General features: G+C 47.1%; 3 protein-coding genes across 5 annotated transcripts; 2 read left to right on the forward strand and 1 right to left on the reverse strand.

Annotated features, from left to right (window-relative positions):
* The first annotated feature begins 521 nt into the window (after nucleotides 1-521).
* LOC128274814 (STE20-related kinase adapter protein alpha) lies at nucleotides 522-2366 on the forward strand. The gene is made up of 3 exons (XM_053013128.1): nucleotides 522-1478; nucleotides 1550-1680; nucleotides 1901-2366. The coding sequence occupies exons 1-3, from the start codon at nucleotides 622-624 to the stop codon at nucleotides 1984-1986; spliced, it is 1074 nt and encodes a 357-aa protein (XP_052869088.1). The 5' UTR covers nucleotides 522-621; the 3' UTR covers nucleotides 1987-2366.
* Nucleotides 2362-9549, reverse strand: LOC128274815 (myosin-2 essential light chain). Of its 2 annotated transcripts, XM_053013130.1 has the most exons (4): nucleotides 9437-9549; nucleotides 9310-9337; nucleotides 3261-3589; nucleotides 2362-3191 (listed from the first exon to the last, which is right to left on the reverse strand). In XM_053013130.1, the coding sequence occupies exons 1-4, from the start codon at nucleotides 9437-9439 to the stop codon at nucleotides 3108-3110; spliced, it is 444 nt and encodes a 147-aa protein (XP_052869090.1). In that variant the 5' UTR covers nucleotides 9440-9549; the 3' UTR covers nucleotides 2362-3107. The 2 variants fall into 2 exon arrangements, with proteins under 2 accessions (XP_052869090.1, XP_052869089.1); XM_053013129.1 differs by lacking the exons at nucleotides 9310-9337; nucleotides 9437-9549 and adding an exon at nucleotides 4287-4458.
* Nucleotides 9550-12836: 3287 nt separating this feature from the next.
* On the forward strand, nucleotides 12837-20796 carry LOC128275137 (F-box/LRR-repeat protein 20). Of its 2 annotated transcripts, none has more exons than XM_053013540.1 (10): nucleotides 12837-13226; nucleotides 16446-16553; nucleotides 16633-16716; nucleotides 16826-17098; nucleotides 17184-17286; nucleotides 17446-17531; nucleotides 17617-17808; nucleotides 17890-17991; nucleotides 18076-18288; nucleotides 18359-20796. In XM_053013540.1, the coding sequence occupies exons 1-10, from the start codon at nucleotides 13134-13136 to the stop codon at nucleotides 18464-18466; spliced, it is 1362 nt and encodes a 453-aa protein (XP_052869500.1). In that variant the 5' UTR covers nucleotides 12837-13133; the 3' UTR covers nucleotides 18467-20796. The 2 variants fall into 2 exon arrangements, with proteins under 2 accessions (XP_052869500.1, XP_052869498.1); XM_053013538.1 differs by lacking the exon at nucleotides 12837-13226 and adding an exon at nucleotides 15428-15655.
* Nucleotides 20797-20878: the final 82 nt, after the last annotated feature.

Below are 20878 nucleotides of genomic sequence, written 5' to 3' on the forward strand. Positions count from 1 at the left end.
TTGGCTTTCTTCGCCGCGCGTTGGCACCACTCCGTCGGCTCTCTGTTAGTCGGTGGATCTTCGTCGTGGCCGTAGCACTGGCCGGTAGTAGGTATCTACACTGTCCGTCTGAGGTCGAAAGCGTCGATTCGCTCAAAAGTTCGCAAGACGATTGGGGGACCCGAAAGTCGGAAAACAGTAACAGTGCACCGGTTCCGTCCGTAACAGCTTGTAACTGGGATTCGAACGTAAGAAGTCGTGTTTCCGAAACGCGCAACTTGTAAATGCAAGATCAAATGATCCTATGGCATCACGGTGGTTGATTCGCTACTCGTTTGGATGAGTCCTGCATTTGGTTCTGCGCCAATGTTTGAATGTTTGATTATTTTTACAGGTTTCGTGCCTCACTTGTATGTAACGGTCATTTTGAATGCTGCCAGGACGTTTTGGTGACGTTAGCAGAAGTAAAAGAAGAGAATTGATAAGGTAAGAAGAAGCGCAGATAGGTAAACAAACATTACCAAACACAGTCGATGAGAAACGCGTACACAGGACGGCTTGGGGGTTGGCTGCTAATCCGTGTACGTAAGTACGGAAGAAAAAGGTTGCCTTAGTGCCTGCTGCCTCCATGAGTGTAGAACAATGTTTGGCAATAATGTGCAGAGCTACGATTTTAAGGTAGAGCTAGCCAAGTGCTTCAACAACCTCGGAACGGTTTACCTCGCACAGCACCGTCCCAGCGGGCAGCATGTCGCGATTAAGAAGTTTCTCATCGAGGACCTCAAGAACGAGGACGGTCACATTCAGGACGAAGCGAAACATTTGCGCGAGTTTGACCATCCGAACATCCTCAGCCTGCACATCTCGTTCGTGCACCATTTCGAGCTGTACTTTGTCCTGCCGTTGATGTGCTACGGATCGTGCCGTGACACGATGCTAAACTACTTCGAGACCGGCTTCCAAGAAACGATTCTCCTGTGCATCCTGCGCGACGTGGTCCAGGGGCTGGAGTATCTGCACCGCAAGGGTTACATCCATCGCTCGATCCGGGCGAGCCACATCTTTCTGAACGAATCTCGTGCCGTGCTCGGCGGACTTCGCGTGTGCACCAGCTTTCTGGGCGAGGGAAAGCGCGTTCAAAATCTGCACGAGCTGCCACCCCACTCGACGAAGTCGCTCAACTGGCTGGCGCCCGAAGTGTTGGCCCAGAATCTGCAGGGATACACGGAAAAGTCGGACATTTACAGCTTGGCGATCGCCGTGTGCGAGCTCGGCAACGGTCTGGAGCCGTTCTACGCCTTCTCAACTACGCTCATGTTGACGGAAAAGATGCGCGGCTATTCGCCGCAACTGCTGGACGCCAGTACAATCCCCAGCGAGGATGCGCTAGCGCAGTCCAGGGAAGCGGCTTCGGGCGATGCAACCTCAGCCCGGCAGATCTACGCTACGCGGCAGTTTTCCGACGAGCTGCACAAGTTTACGGAACGGTGTCTCGAGAGGTGAGTAGCGGCACCACCACCTGAAAATCGTAAAATTTATGCAGTTCGAGTTCGTTGTTTTATTGTTTCAGGGACCCTAAGGACCGGCCAAGCGCGGTGGCTCTTCTCTCCCATCCCGTTTTCAAACTAGTAAAGCACACCAACATCCCGGAACAGCTTGCCATTCACTGCATACAAACGGTCGACTTCAACACCATCAAAGGTGCGTTTCTTCTATATTTGTTGTTTGTTCTCTATAATTTACTTGGTTTTCTATCCATTTTCAAAATTAACGAACAAAAGCATCGATCACGATTTATCTACTACTAGATGATTCTTTTCGAAATCTTTAGGGCCAGTTTAGATCAGTTTATTTGTAGGGTTAAATGACAAACCATCGCAGTCACCCTCTAATCTAGTTGTGACATTTATCGTTTGTACAGAAAACGACATCACCCTGTGCGACGATTTTGATAAGCTGGCCATGGACACGAGCGGTGGATTTGAGTGGGAATTTGATGACTCGTAACAGGAGGGAAGCCTTCCGGCAAAGAACGAACGAACGAGATGAATGCATACGGGGTACACTAGCACCTAGAATGATTGCGTATCCCGTGCCTTTTTCCTTTATCCAGACCACCATTACCTGACCGGCTTCGTATTTATAAGTGCTTGCAGCATATTTTGTAATATATCGAAAAAGAAAAAAACAATCCGATCGATGGAAAGAAACGGACATAGGAAGGGAAGCGGTGTGAGAAAAGTATACAACAATCACAAACTGGCCGCGCCTAATTGGTTTATTCTATCCGTAATTAAGTTTATTGTTCCTAAAGACGTTAAATATGTAGTTTCCAAAAACACGCAATGCGGCAAAATAAATGCAATTATAAATAAAACGAACTGTAAAACGTATGGTGGAGTGTGTTTATTGTGTATTCAACCGCCCTTTAATCGGGATCCGAAACTACATCTCCCAACAACGGACCCTTTCTTTCTCTTTATGGTGTACATTTAATCAGCCAAACGAAATTGCATTACAGGTTACAGTGTGCAAAAAATTGACAAAGCAAAGGATGTTAAACCTAATGGCAAAAATAATCGAGACAAAAAATGCAAACACAAGAATCACCGCTCTTATTGTCACAGTAAATTTAATACTTTGCGCTGGACCGTACCAAAACACACACACAATCGTACTTGTGCTCGAATCGTTTATCACGCGAAATCCGACGAAAAAATGGGACCTGCTGGCATTGTTTTCGTGAATATTGTTAGATACCGTGTGCAGCAGCTGCGTGTTGGAATACAATGGGTGAACGCGTTATCATGAATTTTCGTACAGAAGCGATTCACGAACAAGTGCAGATTAGTAAACAAATGCGCCCTCGTAAGGTGCGAAGGAATGAAGTAGTTTAAGTAAATGTTACCCGCCCTGTCTCTCGAACCTTCCGCTTCTTTCTCCATTCTCCTTGTCCTCTATAGCTAAAGTCAATTGGTTTGTTGGCGCACTGCCCAGTAGGGGGTCGCTGGGTGGCTGGAAACGGGTGGAAATGACACAGACACGTGGTTGTGCCTCGAATTCCGCTTTCTTTGCCGCAATGAATGTGCTGTGCTCCTACATGCCCGGCTGCCCAACGGCTGTCATCTCTAACCGCTCATCACCATCCGTACGAACTCTTCGTAGTTCACGTTACCCTGCGAGTCCTCCTGGTTCTGGAGCAGCTGTTCGACCTGCGGCAAGAGAAAGGGGACAGGATTAGCGGAACAATTTCATGCAACTCCCCCGGCGAGCGGTACCACCTCATCGTCACCCAGCTTCTCTCCGAGCGTCGTCAGCAAGTGCCGCAGCTCGGCAGACGAAATGAAACCGCTCGCGTCCTTGTCGAAGTGGCGCAACCCCTCGATGAAGTCGTCCGCCGTCTCGGCGGTGCGCTGCTTCGAGATGGCCTGGTAGATCGGCAGAAACACCTCGAACGAGACCCGTTCGTCCGGTTTCAGCTGCATGGTGAACTTTTTCACGTCCGACTCGGTCGGATTTTGGCCGAGCGCCCGCAGACACTCGCCAATCTGCTGCTGCTGGATCTTGCCATCGCCACGGTTATCGAACAGGTTGAATGCCTCCTGGAATTCTGGAAGTAAAACACCCGTAGTCAGTTAGGTTAGAACACACACGCGGGAGTGAATGTGTCGCCCTCCGTTGACGGACCCCACCAACTCGAACAACTTGTCGAACGACACTCTACGTCCACCCGCGCGCGCTCACCCATGGGGGGCCACGTGCGCAAACCCGGTCCGCCTGTTCCCCGACAAAGTATTTCCCGCAAGATGCTGTGTGGAGCGGCGTGCTTAAAACAGCAAACGGCAACGCATAAATGATAACGGAACTGCCCGTTATGGTGCTGATGGGCAACAACAACCCCTTCCGGCGGTTCCATCAGACTCTTTCGCTCTATCTTTATACACCCAATGGCAATGAAGATCGCGATCGTAAACTGAATTGCGGAGGAATTGCGACAAGAATACACAACACTAGAGCGGCACGGTGACGACGGAAATTTTGTAAAAAAAAACATGGTTCACGATCTTTTCATGAAATAATTATCCATTTTATCAAACTTTCTTAACACAAGTTGAAGTATTGTATCAGAGCATTTGAGGGCACCGATTAACGCATGAACGCATTTGAAAACATGGAACTGCTGGCTTTTCGCATGATATTCTGTGTAGAGCTGCCATCTTCTGACACTGGAATCAGTACCTGATACGTTTTAAGTAATTGAAAAGCCCACAACTGGCTGGGCACGATACTGGCCACCGGGTGCTTACCTTCTACGGAAGAAAAGTTATTTTTTGTCGGCGGATCGTACATGTGCATGTTGCTGCTGCAATTGGCGGCTCAACTTGTTGCCCACAAACCACACACTCTTACTACCTAAGGGGGTCCACAATGGTATTCTTTACTATCACACTTGCACTTGCGCCAGATGCAACTGTTCACAAACACTAGATAAAAACAGAACAAAACCATAAATTTCATACATCTTCCTTTTTGCAGGTTGCTCCAGGCATCGTCTTCAAAAGGAAGGATGTGTGGACCACTAGAAGAGAAGGTGACACCGCGCTCGAAACACTTTCGTGTGCACAGAAAAAACGGCGGAATTGGCGGTACAATACGGCGGTGATGTGGATATAGGGGACATGTTGTTTGTCCACAAGTGCTATAAACTGCACTTAAGTAAACCGCGTGTCACATGACGCAATCTAGTATCAGTCTTCTATTGTAGATGCCCCGTGCGCCATGTGGACATTGCGGCAAACAAGATCCCAGAATGAAGCACACAAACGAAGTAACTTCTAGTTCAGTACACTTTTTACAGTCCTCGAGCTCAGCATTCGCTAATGTCCGCGTATTTTCAACACCATTTCCATATTTGAGGACCGTACCAACTCGCACAATATTCACATAACATCAAGCGGATACAGTGGAAGGATTCAACTTTTCGATAGACTGAAATTCACCTTCAGAATTTCACGAATTGGTTTTGTTTTCCTGTTTACTGTCTACTTTCCGATCAACTTTGCCATTCTGTGGCTTTGATATTCTCTGGCACCAACTCCTCTAAACTTATATCGTTACTCGTTACTCAGATACCGTCTCGATTGTGAATGTTTTTCGCGCACGCTGTAGAGTTCTGTGAAAAATACTTAATAATGCTTATGATCAACAAAGCTAGATGCTTTTTTCAAAATCACAATGGCAATCCCCCTAAGGCTCCAACAACACGGACTATTCACCAACACTTGCACATTCTATCAATCAACCAATAGCACTCAAAGTGGCCAAAAAACTGCGATCTACTAAGGTGATAAGAGACAATCCAAGCGGAATACTGAAAATCACCAAACAAACCCAGATGGTCCAACGACTTGGCGTGTGTCAAACCAGTGCCGATCACAGCACACGGCTCAAGGAAAAGCGGGACAGATCAGCTGCGATCAGGCGGCTAGTGGCCGGTGAAGCACTGGATACGTAGCGCGCGCGATATTTGAACACGCGAAACAGCAAACGATCGGGACGATCACGTGTCGACGATGGGATGGTGCGATTACAACTGACTGGAATCCACCACCCGATCCGAGCCGACGGCTGTGTGGTGCCAAGGGTGGTGTAGACCGCTGTCTCCGTGAATGGGCGACCCCCCCGTCAAAGGCTTACCTTCGACGGAAGAGGGGTCTCGAAAGACACGACAGAAAGAGAGACGGGGATCTAGAGTGAGAGAGAGGCCGCCCCTCCAGGGAAGGAGCATCGGTGAGGCTTTTCGCAAACTTTGCCTCTACTCTCACTTTTTATTGCGGTTCCAAGAAAAGCGATCGAGAAGTCGTGAGAAAAACCACGCACGAATCTAATGTGCCTCCGAAGGTGATCGGATGGATGCCAAGCCAGCATGTTCGTGATTTTAATTGTTGATAATGCAGACAGTTGGTGCGTTTGATGACCACCTTCGCTGATTCTTTCTGTCCCTCCATTATCACGCTCTCCTCTCTCTCTGCCTTATTGGTCACTGTCACATCGTTTTATGGCGAAGCCCGGCCCTCGCTGGACGTCATCATCACGAACCCGCGGTGCGCGCGACCCCACACGGTTGATCGGGTTTCATCTCGTGGAGCGGAGGTTGTGAGCTGTTTGCGAGGCAATACTACATCGCTACTTCGCTCATCTCCCCGCCTCTTACGCGATCGAAAGGGACTGCCGTGCCACATTTTTGCGTGCCGCTATCACAATAAATAGGCGCTACGGAAGGTAAACCAAAAAAAAACAGCAACGAAAGGACTGTGATCTGTGAACCGAGCGGGGACACCGGTGCGGCATCGCAACCTAAAAACGGCCATCGCAAAATAAGGGCAACAGGCAAACTGGCCAAAAAGCCAAACACGGTATGCGGATCCGAAGGACAACCGAACCACCGCCGACCGACGCACCGGAGCTGTTTGGCAGGGATTTCTCGCTCGTCTCGGAGGTTCGGAGGCGAAACGTGAATCGAGAAATGTAGCGACTTAAAAGGTAATGCCTCGAAATGGGGCTCAGCAACGACACAGAGGCCCAGTTTCTTTCGGGGCGCCAAAATAAAAACGGACACTTTCTAGTAGACGACACACCAGAGACGACTTTAACGCATCTTTTTCGACAACGGTTCCGCAAGATGGTAATAATCATAATTATTCCGGTGGACATTATTTTTTATCGAAAATGTTGATCATGGCGGGGATCAAGATACTTTCCACGGCATACAAAAGAGGGTTCCACACAGGGTTCACACGGAAAGTGAAAGATTTATGGTCAATTGAATGCGGAAAAGTTGGAACAGCTTCATCAACCGTCGCTCAGCCGAAAATCTCACGCTTTCTGTCGGTGGTAACAACATGTTGACGATCAACAGCAAGTTATTCGGTTACTTTCAGTCTCAGTACAGTACTCAACATGTATTTTCAGTTTCTGCTTCTATCGATGGTATTGAAATGATTACAACAATAAACCAAATAATGTCTGAAGGGTCACCAACAGTTGCCGGTGATCAAATCGCCCAGAGGTACCTGATCAAAACATATCTTTTACAATAGTGACGTCGTCAAACAAACTCATGCAAAAAAAAAACATTTAAACTCGGCTGTCTGTCACCGAAAAAGGCATTCACTGAAGGCTGGTTTGGGAAACGTGCAATAAATTACACAATGCAATAAAATACAGAAACCAAATTTTCACTCCTCAGCCTCAGGACAACACAATCGTGCGCCCTTTCGGCAGCAGGGCGCCAACACAACCCCATCGTGCGAATCCGCGGCGAGATGCAACAACGCGCGGAAAGTGGTCTGGGAATCAGTCTTTTGGCCCCTCGGGGGAGCTGGGTTTGCTTAAGTCGCTAAAAACTGGAAGGCACTGGTAGCGCCGCCGCGGCTCATGCCGCGAACGCAAAAGGCGAGAGCGAAACCATTTATGGAAGAAAATTGAATAATCTTTTATGTTCGGCAGCAACCGCGGCCAGAGCCAGTCTGGTCGTGGGTCCCTCGAACGACCTCCATGGCACCTACACACAGACACGCACGCACGACGCTTGGCTATGTTGGCAACTGCGAATGCGTACGATCGGTTGTGACGATCGCCAGAGAGTGGTGCTTCATTGGCACTTTACGATATGTGACCTGCTTTTGCGAGCAGAATAAAGTCCGCCAGCTGTTTTAGAATCTGTCGTCTGTTTAAAAACTACGAAAAAATTTCTGATTTCTGATGAAACTAGCTTATGTTCCACTAACCATCCCCTCGCTTAATTAAAATACCCTCGGTGTAAATTAAATATCCTACCTTAGAAATGGGATCGTTAGCTGAAAGAGTTCTTCAAATACAATTTTCTAACCCGGTTTATCCACGACCCCTACGGGGATTATTAAAATTTACAATTGCTCATTGATCAATCATGCGTACATATCAGTGACCTTTTGCGACTTCATCACACGCCATGATGATATATGCAACTTTAATGACCCGGTACGATGGTAGAGCGTGCAAGACAGTAACCATCTGCTATGCATAATAGCTCCAAATTTGACGATTGATCATTATTCAAACGATAATCGACCTTTAGGCGCTGCTGTTTTGGTGCTACTTGCGATGAGTGAAGTAAGTTGTGCTGCGGCTGGGCAGCATAGGCAGCATAGGGGCAAGGCAAAGGCAGTGGACAGAAACACGACTTTTCGAGACGCACGAGATCTCTACCACTTCCACAAGGCAATTTTTTGCTGCCTCGCTCACAGTACAGCTTGAATTGGCGGAGGTCAGCTGCGGAGACATCGTGCTGCTAGTAGCACCGGGCTCGTTTCGTTTTGTTTTCCTTTTATGGCAAAAGGCTGGCAAATGACGCGACCTCGTTCCACCCATTAACGCGTAGTGCAGCACCAACATAAACATCACCTCTAAATGCATCAACAAAAAGCGGGGTACCTTTGTCGTGAGTGTGATATGCTACGTATGGGGCGTATAAACCCAATACGCGTATATTGGTCACTCTAAGTTTGCTCCCAACAACTACACTTAAAGGTGGCTCCGGCGGTAGGTGAGTCACCCCGGGACAGCCCTCACCTCGCCTGTTTCTTATCATTCTATCATTATCACAGTAGGCTAACGTACAAGTTGCTAAATAATTGCAAATGTAGTGCATATGCCATTTAAAATAAACTGGCTGTGTCTTAAAACCATCATTCAGCATGCTTATTCACATGTGGAAATTGTGAAAAAATTGGACTTTAGCCCTATTAAATTGTATGAGCTGTTACTACAACAGTTAGCGTAGTTATCTTGTAAAATTGTTTATCTCAGCGTACTACAAATTGCGGGACTGCGAAAATATTATCTTAATTCAAAAATTTATCTATAATCTACATTCTTCTTTGTCCCACAACAGTTCATTCGTCATGCGCTCGAATAAACTGTATCCGAACCGTTAACGTGAAATAACCATGAGATGATCATCTGCTCCCACTGTGCCACAGCACACAGAACCCACAATGCGTAAGATGCCATCGTTCCTTTTCCTTATCCTTGTTGTCCACGCGATGGCCGCGAACCATCCGCGAAGCCTGCACACGCAACAAAGCTTTCTCGAAGCATGACGTCACTGCACTGGAATGCCGCCGTGGTGAACAGGAAGTGGCAAACAGGAGCAGCTGAACACGGTTCCGTGCGGTAATGGGTAGGTTTTTCAAATGCCCATGTGTCCGGGAACCTTCGGTCTTTGGGCACAGAACCGAAGCGGAAGCCGGCGTGGTAGAAATTGTATAAACAGATTTATGAACGTACCTGATAGTTGATCTTCGGTCAGATTAGTCTGTGTAGCGAACGGTGACAAAGAAGGAAAACAAAACATCGAATGTTGTAAGCCCTTTCTCGTTGGTAGTGTAAAATCTATTCATCGATGCGCACTTACCATTTCGTAGACTTGGTGTTTGGGGAGCGTTTGAACGAAAAATGAACACACAATTAACGCAAAGATCGGCAAAATACAGCAAAATTCCAACGCAGCACTCGCGAAACAAAAATTAAACGAGTCGAGTCGTTTGACAATTTGATGATTAATATTATAATTTTGACGTTGCGATGTCAGAGCAAGACCAAGGTGAACAGCGCAAAATGATGGTCTTGCAAATTGTAGCCCTAATTTGAGCCTACCACCAGATACACAAACAATACCGTGAGAGAGGTATTTTTCACTATTGTGAAAAATGTACTTTAGGTAACTGTTTTATTTTGCATCAAATTCGGAACAAAAGAAACAATATAAAACGGAAAGATAACACTCATGTCACACCATATATGTGTGAACCTTGGGATGCTGGCGTACGTCAATGTTCGTTTCCCAATGGTAAAAAAAATTATTTTTTTTTCCTCACTTACCAGGTTGTTTATGGATCTTGGAGCAAGAGCAAGTAAAGCTTTTCGCTGTAGCAGTAAAAAAGGAATAAACATTATCGCGCTGTTACTGTGCGTTTAGCAAAATTGTTACTACCGAAGTGAAGCATTTGCAGCATTCGAATTAAAACCCGTTCAAGGAGCGTCGCCCTCTGCAATGGATTGTGAAATTCAGCTAATTCAGGAGGCTATGGCGAGGCGAGGCGGAGGCGTGTGAAGGCGTACTGAAGCGAAAATACTAATCGTTCTGCGATTGCCCTGCGAACCTATTAAAGTTTTCGAACCGGAGCCAGCTTGCGTTCGATTAGGTAGAACGTTACATAAACGATTCACTTTCTTCCTCGTTTTTCATTAACTTCAAACAAAAAAGTGCGTCGTATGTTTTGGCCTCAACATACTGTTTTTTTTCTTCTTCATCGCTGCGTGTAGCAGAGAGCTAGTGCAACAAAATCGAAAACATACAAAGTGCCCAGGACGCGAACTACATCCAATTAGTAAGCCTCGTGTGTTCGAGCGTGTGTGCAGTTGAATGGTGCGAAGTGAAAATCAATAATCGGTTCGCGTTTTTTTTTTTGTTCAATGTAGCCCTAGATCAGCCGAAAGTGTAGAAGAGCAAAAAATAATAAGCAGGGCTCAGAGGTCGCGAATTGACAATGTTTGGTGGTTAATAAAATCGGTTCACATTCGTCTCAAGGAGCATTTTTTGGTAAGGAACAAAACAGCGAAACTAAGCCGATTCCTAACTGCGTTTGCTAAGGAACGGGACAATGTTTTGTGGTGCTCAGCTGAGTGGGTGGAACAGCTGATTGATCATAATATAAATTGGTGGTTACTCACATAGTCGCCGCCCTGCGCCGTGCTACGCCCTTTGCGTGCTGCTGCACGTGGAACTCACGCACTCATTATCAACAACACCAGACCGACTGTTTTGCGTTACAAAATAAGTCAGGGGTTTTTACACCTCCAAGGTACAAAGCAATCCTTGACGCAGGAAAATTTGCCCTCTGAGGCCGCGCAGCCTCACACTGCTCTCCGCTGGGAAACAGTAAGCAACAGAGCAACAATAGTTGCCGTAGGCGAAAGTGCGTACGATAACCGCCTAGTTACCGGCAGTATGTTCTAGGGGTAAGTGATTCGGTCTGACCGTTGGCTGGGCAAAACATTGCGTCAACGAGTGTTTGAAACTAAATACGACTTTTCGCCCGAAGCTTCGGCGTGCGTCCATGGCTTGCTTGAACTGTCGATCGTCCGTCCATTCCTGGGTTTCTGGTGGTTCGAAGGCTTGTGCTTAAAATAAAACAATCAACTTTGTGCGTGAGCAGATCGTGTGTGTGGTGTGTGAGTTAGTGACGCGGTTTCTGAATGTCATCACATCCGATCGCAGGAGTGTGTGCCGCAAGGAACCGTATGCAGCTCCCATCTGCCTCGCGTTATTAGTTAAATCATTCAATTCGTCGATGATTACGCAGTGGGAAGTGGAAGTTCGAGTTCGCGAACCGTCGATGGAGTGCTCCGTATTCGAGTGCCTTTCGTAGTGTACACGGCGTGGCAGGGCAGTTTGTTGCGTGTAAAATAGTATTCACTTTTCGCGTTAATTCATATTCCCTTCAACTCATTACCCTCGGAGGGCAAGAAGGAAGGTGCAACCGGAACAAACTTCCGATCGTGCTACGGGGAATTGATAAGGGGGCGAGCGTGAAATGGGAAAACGACACCCCCGAGCAGAGAGAGGCCACTCAAAACAAAAACAAAAACAAAAACAACAGGCTCGGCAACAACAACAAAATAAAACGTCGCCATATTGAATCAAACATTACGGTCGGCGGCGGCGGGTCGTCGTGTTGTTGTTGAACGCGCTAGTGGTCGATTTACTCCACAGTGTTTGTTGTACATTCGGTACGGTTTCTCTCGTGTGCGTGCTTTAATTTCAGTGCCTACCAGGACCAGGGGGTGAGGTGGAGCTTCCACGGTGCACGGGGCACCAGTCGTAGTGAAAATTGCTGCCACTTTTTGTTCGTTTGGAAGTGATTGCCGCTGCGGTTGCATGGAAACCGCCGAGAAGGTGCCGAGTTTCGCTGTGTTGCTTGCGATTTCCTATGAGATACTTCCAGCCATCGTGCGGAAGGCGGAAGTGAGAATCATAAAACAATCGTTCGTCTTGTTTTTCGACATCCCGGGTGATGGGGTTTGTCGGCTTTGTGCACTGTTGAAAGTTGTTAGAAAACTTCTGCTGTATCACAATCATTTCCACGATTCTTAAGCGGTGCTGGAAGAACCCTCTCCGATGGTTCACTTTGCGCAACAATAATCCAGCTACGGTACTGTGTTCCAGTAGTGCACCATGCCTTGTGCCTTTCGCACGATGTGCGATTGTTTGAAAAGTGTGTGTCCTTTCTTCCATTCGCAGTTTACAATTGTGCTTAACCTTGCAAGGTTTTAATCCTTGGAGCATCACAGTAACCCCCGACGAACTCGCTCAAACAGTGAAGAAAAAATGTTCAGACCCGACCATAGCTCCAGCCGCGTTTATGGAGGTTGGTTGGTGCATTCGTGTGCGTGCATCATCAGCGACCGGGCGACAAACAAAGAAAAGTGGTGCTCCGAACTGATGATGGCCATGAAGAGCCTTCGCGCATTCCGCGTTTGATCACCGCCGCCACCGTCAAGCTGTTCACTGGCTTTTGTGCGGTGCGGTGTGCGGTTCTTTACGGCTTGTTCTCTAGTCCGTGGTCAGGATCAATGCCAATCGATTTGTTGTTATTAAAGATCGTGTTCTAAATGTTTCGTTGCGCCACCATATGATTTCCTTCGTCTTTAATTCGAATGTACACTACATGCGGGTAGCGGCACAACCTCAGGTCACTGAGACACTACCGTTGCTTTGTTTAATCCTTTTCCAATGTCCTTTAATTTGTTCCACCCAGCAGTGCCGAAAAGCAAAACCACTAACAACGCAACCTAGGACACGGCAATCGGAAGTTCATGAACCTGTGTCGCAGATTGTCATTCCAGCATAGTGCTACGTCACGACTACAGTAGCTCTAGGGTGTACTACTATCCGGAACAGAAAACACCCTCGACGCGGTTGCCAGAGGCTGTCGCCCCTCGCCTACTGCTACGCAGCAACCGAGAACAGCAGCTTGAACATTCCAACGAAACGAGACACTCCGCATCAAACAGCAACCGAACGGGGGGGCATCATCGTGGGAACCGTGATGACTGCTCGCAACGGAGAGCGGGAAAAGGGGTCCGGTAAGGACCCGAGTGACAAGTTAAACCAGAGCCAGCTAGCCCGGAATAGATTTGAGGTATGTTTGCGGTCCCCGAAGATTGCGGAATCACTTTGTGGCACTTTGAAGGATTGATTATTATGCAGAGAAAAAGCACCATTCGTTCTGGCCTTCTAATTCCATTGTGACCGGTGTCTGGCATTCTCATGAAAAACGACGAACGGATGAAAGACGTAGGAAAGCCGCCTTTTCTTCAAGCAAAGTGTCAAGAAACAAAGAGTTGTAATACACAAGGTATACCTTTGCGAAACGTCCGCATTTAAATGGCAATGCGAAAAGAAACCCAACGGCTTTGTTTCTAGATTAATGATTTAAATTGTTAACCCTTCGCTCGGTGTTGCTCCATTGGTTTTTATTTAATGTTGCATATTGCACCTGACTCACACTTCCCGACAAAAAATAAACATCAAAGAACGTGTACATGCACCAGATTGGAGAGCCCCCAAACGCGGACCTCCCCACACGTGGCGATCCTTTCCGTAGTAAGAGTTTAAAGTGGCAGTGCGCAGTTCCAGAAAATAAACAAAATCTGGCTACCCCCCTGAGATAAGGTGCAAATTTGTGTGCTCGAATCGACCATCCCCGCCATCGGTACACAAAGGACAGCTGAAAGCTCGGAATGGGAGCATACAATTTAGGTCAAGTCAGTTCTGGGGCTCACACTGGGGTTGACTTCTTGTTGATACACAGCACGCTGGAGACAGCAACACACACTTCTGTGCCAGTTCTTATCAGCACGTTTGGTTTTTGAGAATGTACAAAATTTTTAATCATCGGTACGTCCTTTTATGAATTCATATTATAGTTGAAAATATGGAACGATCCATCTAGAACTGTCTGAAAATGGTTTAGAATCGAAACGAAGATGTTCAAAACATTTCCCAAATCCTTTGACCATTTATAAATGAACATAAGAAGGCAGTCATTGAAGGATTTGTCTTTGTAGTAGTAACGGAAGTGTCTGAAGCACAGGACAAAGGGCCAAACCAGACTCGGTGATCGTAGACGGGGTTTTAAACAGCTTAAAGCTATCTTGCTTTTGCTTCTAATGACTGTCTCTTCCGTTACGAGGTAAAAAGCGCTACCCGGAACCGTATCGGGCGTGTCGCGCGCAGTCGTTGAGTTTCCAGACACAAAACTACCCAAGCGCCGCTCCCCTTTCTCACCACCCTTGCCCGCTATTCGTGCGTGGGATAACGAGGACACGGGAAAAAATGTATGTCTGTCGTCTGGTTGCTACCGCACTGCTCCACCCCTTTCGTTTACTGGGCCAGTTGTTTGAACCAGACGCGCTTAGATGGTATTCGTGGCGTTGGTCACCGTTTTACCTATCACCCCAGCGCCAGGCGGCGGATGTCCCGAGAGCTGTCTGCAAGGATCGGATTTTGGTTAGCAACGGCGCTGACGTGGCCTCCGCCGCGACGACGTTGGTTTTGGTCGGGCTTCGGGTCCTGCGTTCGGCTCTTTGTTGTACAACGTGTGCACTCGTCCGTGTGGTGCCTTCGTTTTCGCATCTTCGTCGGTGGCGTCTCATTTGTGCAACCGATCCGCCCATCGCGCCCTGCGTGTGGTCCCGCTCCTTTGGCCGATGCTGTTGCACTACTACTGATGCTGTTGCCACAGGGAATCTAATTCAGAAACGACAAAAAGGACTCGCCATGACCGCCTTACCTTGTACGGGCAGCCAGCGCCCCCTCGCCGTGCGACCTTAGTCCTTCTGTACATTCCGTTTTCGCGCGGCGAAGCTGGAAGCATTCTTGGGGGTATTCGTTTCTTCTTGCCATATCGGTTTCGCCTGCCTCGGTCTGTCGGTCGTCTTTTACTTCGAAACCCTCCTACGGGCAACATTACTGTCTAGCTTTGCTCCGAGATACGGGCAGACTACGCGAAGAGCCCAACCAAACAAGACATCGTCGTCCTTGTGCTGGTCATCACTGTGCAATGCAGAAGCTTTAAAACTGCAGCGCAGACAAAGAAGATCCTCCAACCAGAGCTACCCACTTTCTTCGTGTTTCGAGTGTCTCGTGTGCGTTGGCTAGACATTGTGTAGTAGTTTTATTTTGCGAAATTTTATTAAAAAGTTAAAAAAAAGCATCATTGTTCTGCATTTCGAGAAACAGGGATCCTTTCTTGCCGATAGTCGTAGACAGAGAGTGAACGCAGCCATAAGTGACTAGTTTCGCGGAGCGTACTTGAAGCTAAAGTGCAACATCACCATCATGAACCGTTACCATCCCAATCTACACAGCCATCACCACCATCATCACTATCATCGCCAAAGCCATGATCATCACCGCAGTAGCAACGACGTCTGGCAGCAACAACAGCCGTTCCAGTGCTATCAGCAACCACCGAAGCAACCGCCGCCCCTAGGGGGATTCCCGTATCAGGAACAGTATCATAGTCGACGATCCTTTGATGTCTATAGTCGACCAATGCAGCAGCAGGTTTGCTCTATCTAAGCTGGTTTCGCTCTTAACAAAAGGAACAATATCAGACCTCTTAGACCGCATCCCAGCCAGGAGGGCCATCTTCGGACTATATGGTTGCTGTGACCATTATATACTTTTTAACAAAAACAAAATCTACACAAAATATACCCACAAGTCATTTTATGGATTTTTCGTTTTACCATTTACCAGCAGGTGACGCGAATCTTAATTTCATTCGTAGTAAACGGGTGCGCTTTCTTTTGGCTGGCTGTCCTTTTCGTTTTCCATCCCGTCGAAGTAGTCCTTCTGCTCTTTAACGTCCACAAAGTGTGGCAACTAAGAACCGACCTACACCAAACCGTGTTCGACAAACCGACCAACCCAGACGCGAAGTGTTTTTTCTTCCATCACTCCTTTGTTGTCGTGCGCCATTTTATTCCTTGGCTGTCCAAAAACCTTGACCTCCGGTAACGTTCCAAGTAGTGGCGTTTTACTTCGCCATGTAGCGTCGTAGCTTGAGCGGCTCCGTATCAACGAAGAAGCAGTAGTCGGTGGTGTGAATTGAAATGCAGCTCTGGAAATGTGCTTCGTTTCCATTTGGGAATGTCAGTAGGCTACTTACTATTCGAAGCAAACGGTTGCTTGAACAAAATGGTCGTTTCGCGTGTTAATTTACATGCCAGTTTTCATATGCCAAACAACATTTTTGAGCGTTTTTTAATGTGCAGAAAAGCAGCCTACAAATGGCGCTTTCCTCGTATATTTAATTTTAACAGTGTTATTATGTGTATTACTTTATTTCCAGAAATCATGCATGATACCAGACGACGAAATCTCTCGGAAGCTACCGAAGGAAATACTGCTACGCATTTTATCATACCTCGACGTAACCTCACTGTGTCGCTGTGGTCAAGTAAGTAATCGCTGTTTAAAAATGGTACTGTTTGCTTTTGCAAACATTTAGTAATGACCCCATCCGCACGTACACACAGGTGTCTCGCTACTGGAACATGCTGGCCCTGGATGGGTCCAACTGGCAGAAGATTGATCTTTTTGATTTCCAACGAGACATTGAGGTAGGTAAATTTTCCATTCACGATCCCAAAACGATGTGCATTTTGTTTCGTTGTAACCTAAAAAACCATTTTTACCATTCCACACATAAACACACACGACGGCCCACAGGGACCGGTGATTGAGAATATATCGCTCCGGTGTGGTGGTTTCCTCAAGTATTTGCGTCTGCGCGGCTGCCAATCGGTCGGCAGCCAGTCCATACGTACCCTAGCACAACACTGCCATAACATCGAGCATCTCGATCTGTCCGAGTGCAAGAAGATCAGCGATGTTGCCATACAACCGCTCAGCAAGCACTGCACCAAGCTGATCGCCATCAATCTGGAGTCGTGCTCGCAGATCTCCGACAGCAGCCTTAAAGCACTTTCGGACGGATGTCCGGTAGGTGTACGGGTTTAGCAGTACGGACCATCCCTTTTCACGCTTCCGGTGTCACGTTTGCCTGCTTTTGACTTTTTTTTCGCAGAACCTGGCGGAAATCAACGTATCCTGGTGCAACCTTATTACAGAAAATGGCGTCGAGGCCCTAGCTAGGGGATGCAATAAGATCAAAAAGTTTAGCAGTAAAGGTATGGTAATAAAAAAACCTTCACCACGCCAGAATTGACGACCACTTACGGTTTTGATGTTTATGCTGTTCCTTAGAAAATAACGCAATTCAAAATAGTGTTGATTAGTAATGTATTTATCCCTGGTTTTGCATGTACGCTCATTTTTCCACGCTCTAGGATGTAAACAAGTGAGTGATAGGGCAGTTATCTCGTTGGCACTATACTGTCCCGGCATCGAGGTTTTAAATCTACATAGTTGTGATGTAAGTCGCGCGGCATTGTGACACTCTTAGATGCAGTGCTGCATCTGCGGAAGTATTAATCTGTGTTTTTTTTGTTCGTATTTAGAGCATAACGGACGCATCGATATCGAAGATTGCAGAAAAATGCATCAACTTGAAGCAGCTGTGCGTGTCGAAGTGTACCGAGCTTACTGACCAATCGCTGATAGCACTGTCAACAAGTAATCATTATCTCAACACGCTCGAGGTGGCCGGCTGCGCACACTTCACTGACACGGGTTTTATTGCCCTGGCAAAGGTAAGCTGATGATTTCGATTAAAAGATTTTGTGATTTGCTTGAAACTGTTGAATCCACTGTTCCACTGTTTTACATTCAAGAACTGCAAGTATCTCGAGCGCATGGATCTGGAAGAGTGCAGTTTGATAACGGATGCCACGCTGTTGAACTTAGCATTAGGATGTCCCAGTCTGGAGAAACTGGTAAATTCTCAAGTCTAACAAAGTCTAATCGAATTATCTCGATCGCATCATATTTTTATCGGCCCATTTCCGCTTCCGCTCCAGACGCTATCACACTGTGAACTGATAACAGACGAAGGGATCCGGCAGCTGGCGGGTGGGGGTTGTGCCGCCGAAAGCTTATCCGTCCTCGAGCTGGACAACTGTCCACTGATCACCGACGCCACGCTAGAGCATCTGATAACCTGTCACAATCTGCAGCGGATAGAGCTGTACGACTGCCAACTCATTTCCCGGAACGCTATCCGCCGTTTACGGGTAAGTGACGGGTCGTGCGACCTCGAACCACCAGCGCATTGATCCACCGTTCTCCAATTTCCTGCCACAGAACCACCTTCCAAACATTAAGGTTCACGCTTACTTCGCCCCCGTCACACCGCCACCGACTGCGAACGGACCGCGACCGAGGTACTGCCGGTGTTGCGAAATTCTCTGAGATCAGGCGATCGGCTTAGCGCGCAAAGTGCTTTGCCGCAGCAGGGATGACTGATATTTATACCTGTAACCATAGCTTAGAGCACACCGTGGGCTCCGCGCGACTGCCGTGGGACTGGACTGCCACCTGTGCAGCATGAAATGAGGTAAAGGGATCGGATGTGTAAAATGCCGGTGCACTTGTTGTGTGACTGACTATTACTGTGACTCTACGAGCGGGGTGGAAACTAACGAACAAAGAAACAACCACACATTGATGCACGCTAACGGATATTTAAGGGCGATACAGAGTGTGGTAAGGTTTGTGGATTTCCGCAAATTCAGCGACATGTTTGGCATGTTTGGCGAGTAGTGGACGTACGATGGATGTTACTACTACTTACGTATCGTACACCACGTCTGGCCCGGTACGAAAACTGATTTTTGTCTATCTATAACAACAATTTGGCTTTTGGTGAGAAAGGCGGCTCCGTGTAGGGTTGCGGTTGCAGGAAGAAAGCAAACAGCATAGATCCTAGGTACACATCAACGTTATCGTAATCATTCTAACATGCATGCTATCTGATAATTTTAATACTGTCCATTTGATGAGAATTTTGTGATTGCTAGCCAGACGGAAGGCGCACCTCGCTGGAAGAGGATGAGGCCGCTCCCCGGGTGATGAACCGCTACGGTTACAGAATATCATTTCAAAAACTCCCCAATCCCCAAGCAAAATGTTAACAAAGAACAGGAGAACCAACCAAATGAACTGATGGTGGACACGACACGCGACGCGACGCTCTGTTTTGGTAACAATAAACATACTTTCCGCGAGGACAGAAAAGTGGTGAAGCAAAGGAAAACTAATCCTACAAAAACACATGTGTTCAATTAGCGAAAGCAAACGAGGTAAAATAAACAAAACGAGGTAAATCAGCGCACTACCATCCTCTCTGCATTCAGCAATAGGAGATAAAACTGAGCATAGAAGAGAAAAAAGTGGAACAACAATAAGTTTCAATCCTATCGCGCGCGAATGAAAACATTCATATTGTCTGATGCAAGAGAGTAGCAATATATTTTGTTTTTTCGTAGGCTTCGCTTTTTCGTTCAAAGCGTACACAATTTTGTGGAAAAAACAGTATAGCATCCAGCGTCGGCGTGTTGTGCATCGCTACGCGCCGTTTCGTGTAACTGGAGCTAATGGTCCGATTTTGAGTCAACATAGCAACGTTAATTATGTGTTAAACTAATACGCCGGCCAGCAAAAAGTCGTGTGATACCGAAACAAAAAAAAAAGGAAGCATGCAAAAACAATAGACATGAACTAATAAAACGGATTAAACAATCAGTTCCCGGCACAACGATGATAGAATGCCATTGATTTGCGATACCTGCCGTAGCTTGTTTCTTATAAAGAAAGTATGCCGGGCGCCATAAGCAACCATAGCAACCGTAGAAAAATCAGGATTAACCAACGGTTGGTTTAGGGTACAGAACAGCAGAAGGACAGATGAAATATCGAAATATTGCACCGGAGATGTGTACGTCGATCGGTCTTTTGGTCTGCTGCACGATGGATCAGTCAGTAAAAGGATCAAGGGAAGGATAATGAGAGCCTTCGCGTCACGATGTCTTTTTGTGCGTCATTGAGAGCGTCGTGGTGGGCATTTCTTGCGCTGCAGCTTTTAATTAATGTTCGCAACGCATACAATTCTGACACACGGTAGCAGCTACCCGCGCAATGGGTTCAATCAGTTGGACTCAGTAGTACTGTCCTTAGATGTTTGCATGTGATGTGACCATACCGTGAACGTGTGTCTGTGTGTGTGTGTGTGCGTGCGTGCGTGCGTGTGAATCAATATACTGGACGAAAGCGAATCGGTTCGGTGATTGCCGGATAGATGAGTGAATTAAAGGCATGGTAATAAAGAGAGTGATCACGTGGAGACATTACAATACAATTAACTAAAAGGCACTAGCGAACAGTTTTGCCATAGTAAGAAAACCGAGGCTCAGCAAACGAGTATCAAATGAAAGCGCATGGCGCGTAAGCAGTTGTTTTGTATTTATGCGAACAACCGAGTACTGACGTCGCGAACGACCGAGCCTGCGACTGTAATAGTAGCTGGTAGGTAAGCCGAATCTTACGGCCGAAAGGCTGAGGCAGCGATTCTAACTCTAATGGGGAACCCCCGGAAAAATAATAAGCGCCACTCTTTGACGTTGACTGAACATGGCTGGCGCATGCTGGTTTATCGGGACGATGGCGATTCTACGATTTTCACTTACACTTCGACTATATTGCACAGCTCCGTACCAATTGCGGCACCTAATGCGCGAAGTAAAGACTACAATAAAGCCCCCGTAGTGGTTTTGCAAAACATTTCGATCGGTCCATAGTTCATATCTGCAGAGGACGAGTCCAATC

This window comes from Anopheles cruzii, chromosome 3 (assembly GCF_943734635.1).
Source record: "Anopheles cruzii chromosome 3, idAnoCruzAS_RS32_06, whole genome shotgun sequence".
In the NCBI taxonomy this organism is placed as follows: domain Eukaryota; kingdom Metazoa; phylum Arthropoda; class Insecta; order Diptera; family Culicidae; genus Anopheles; species Anopheles cruzii.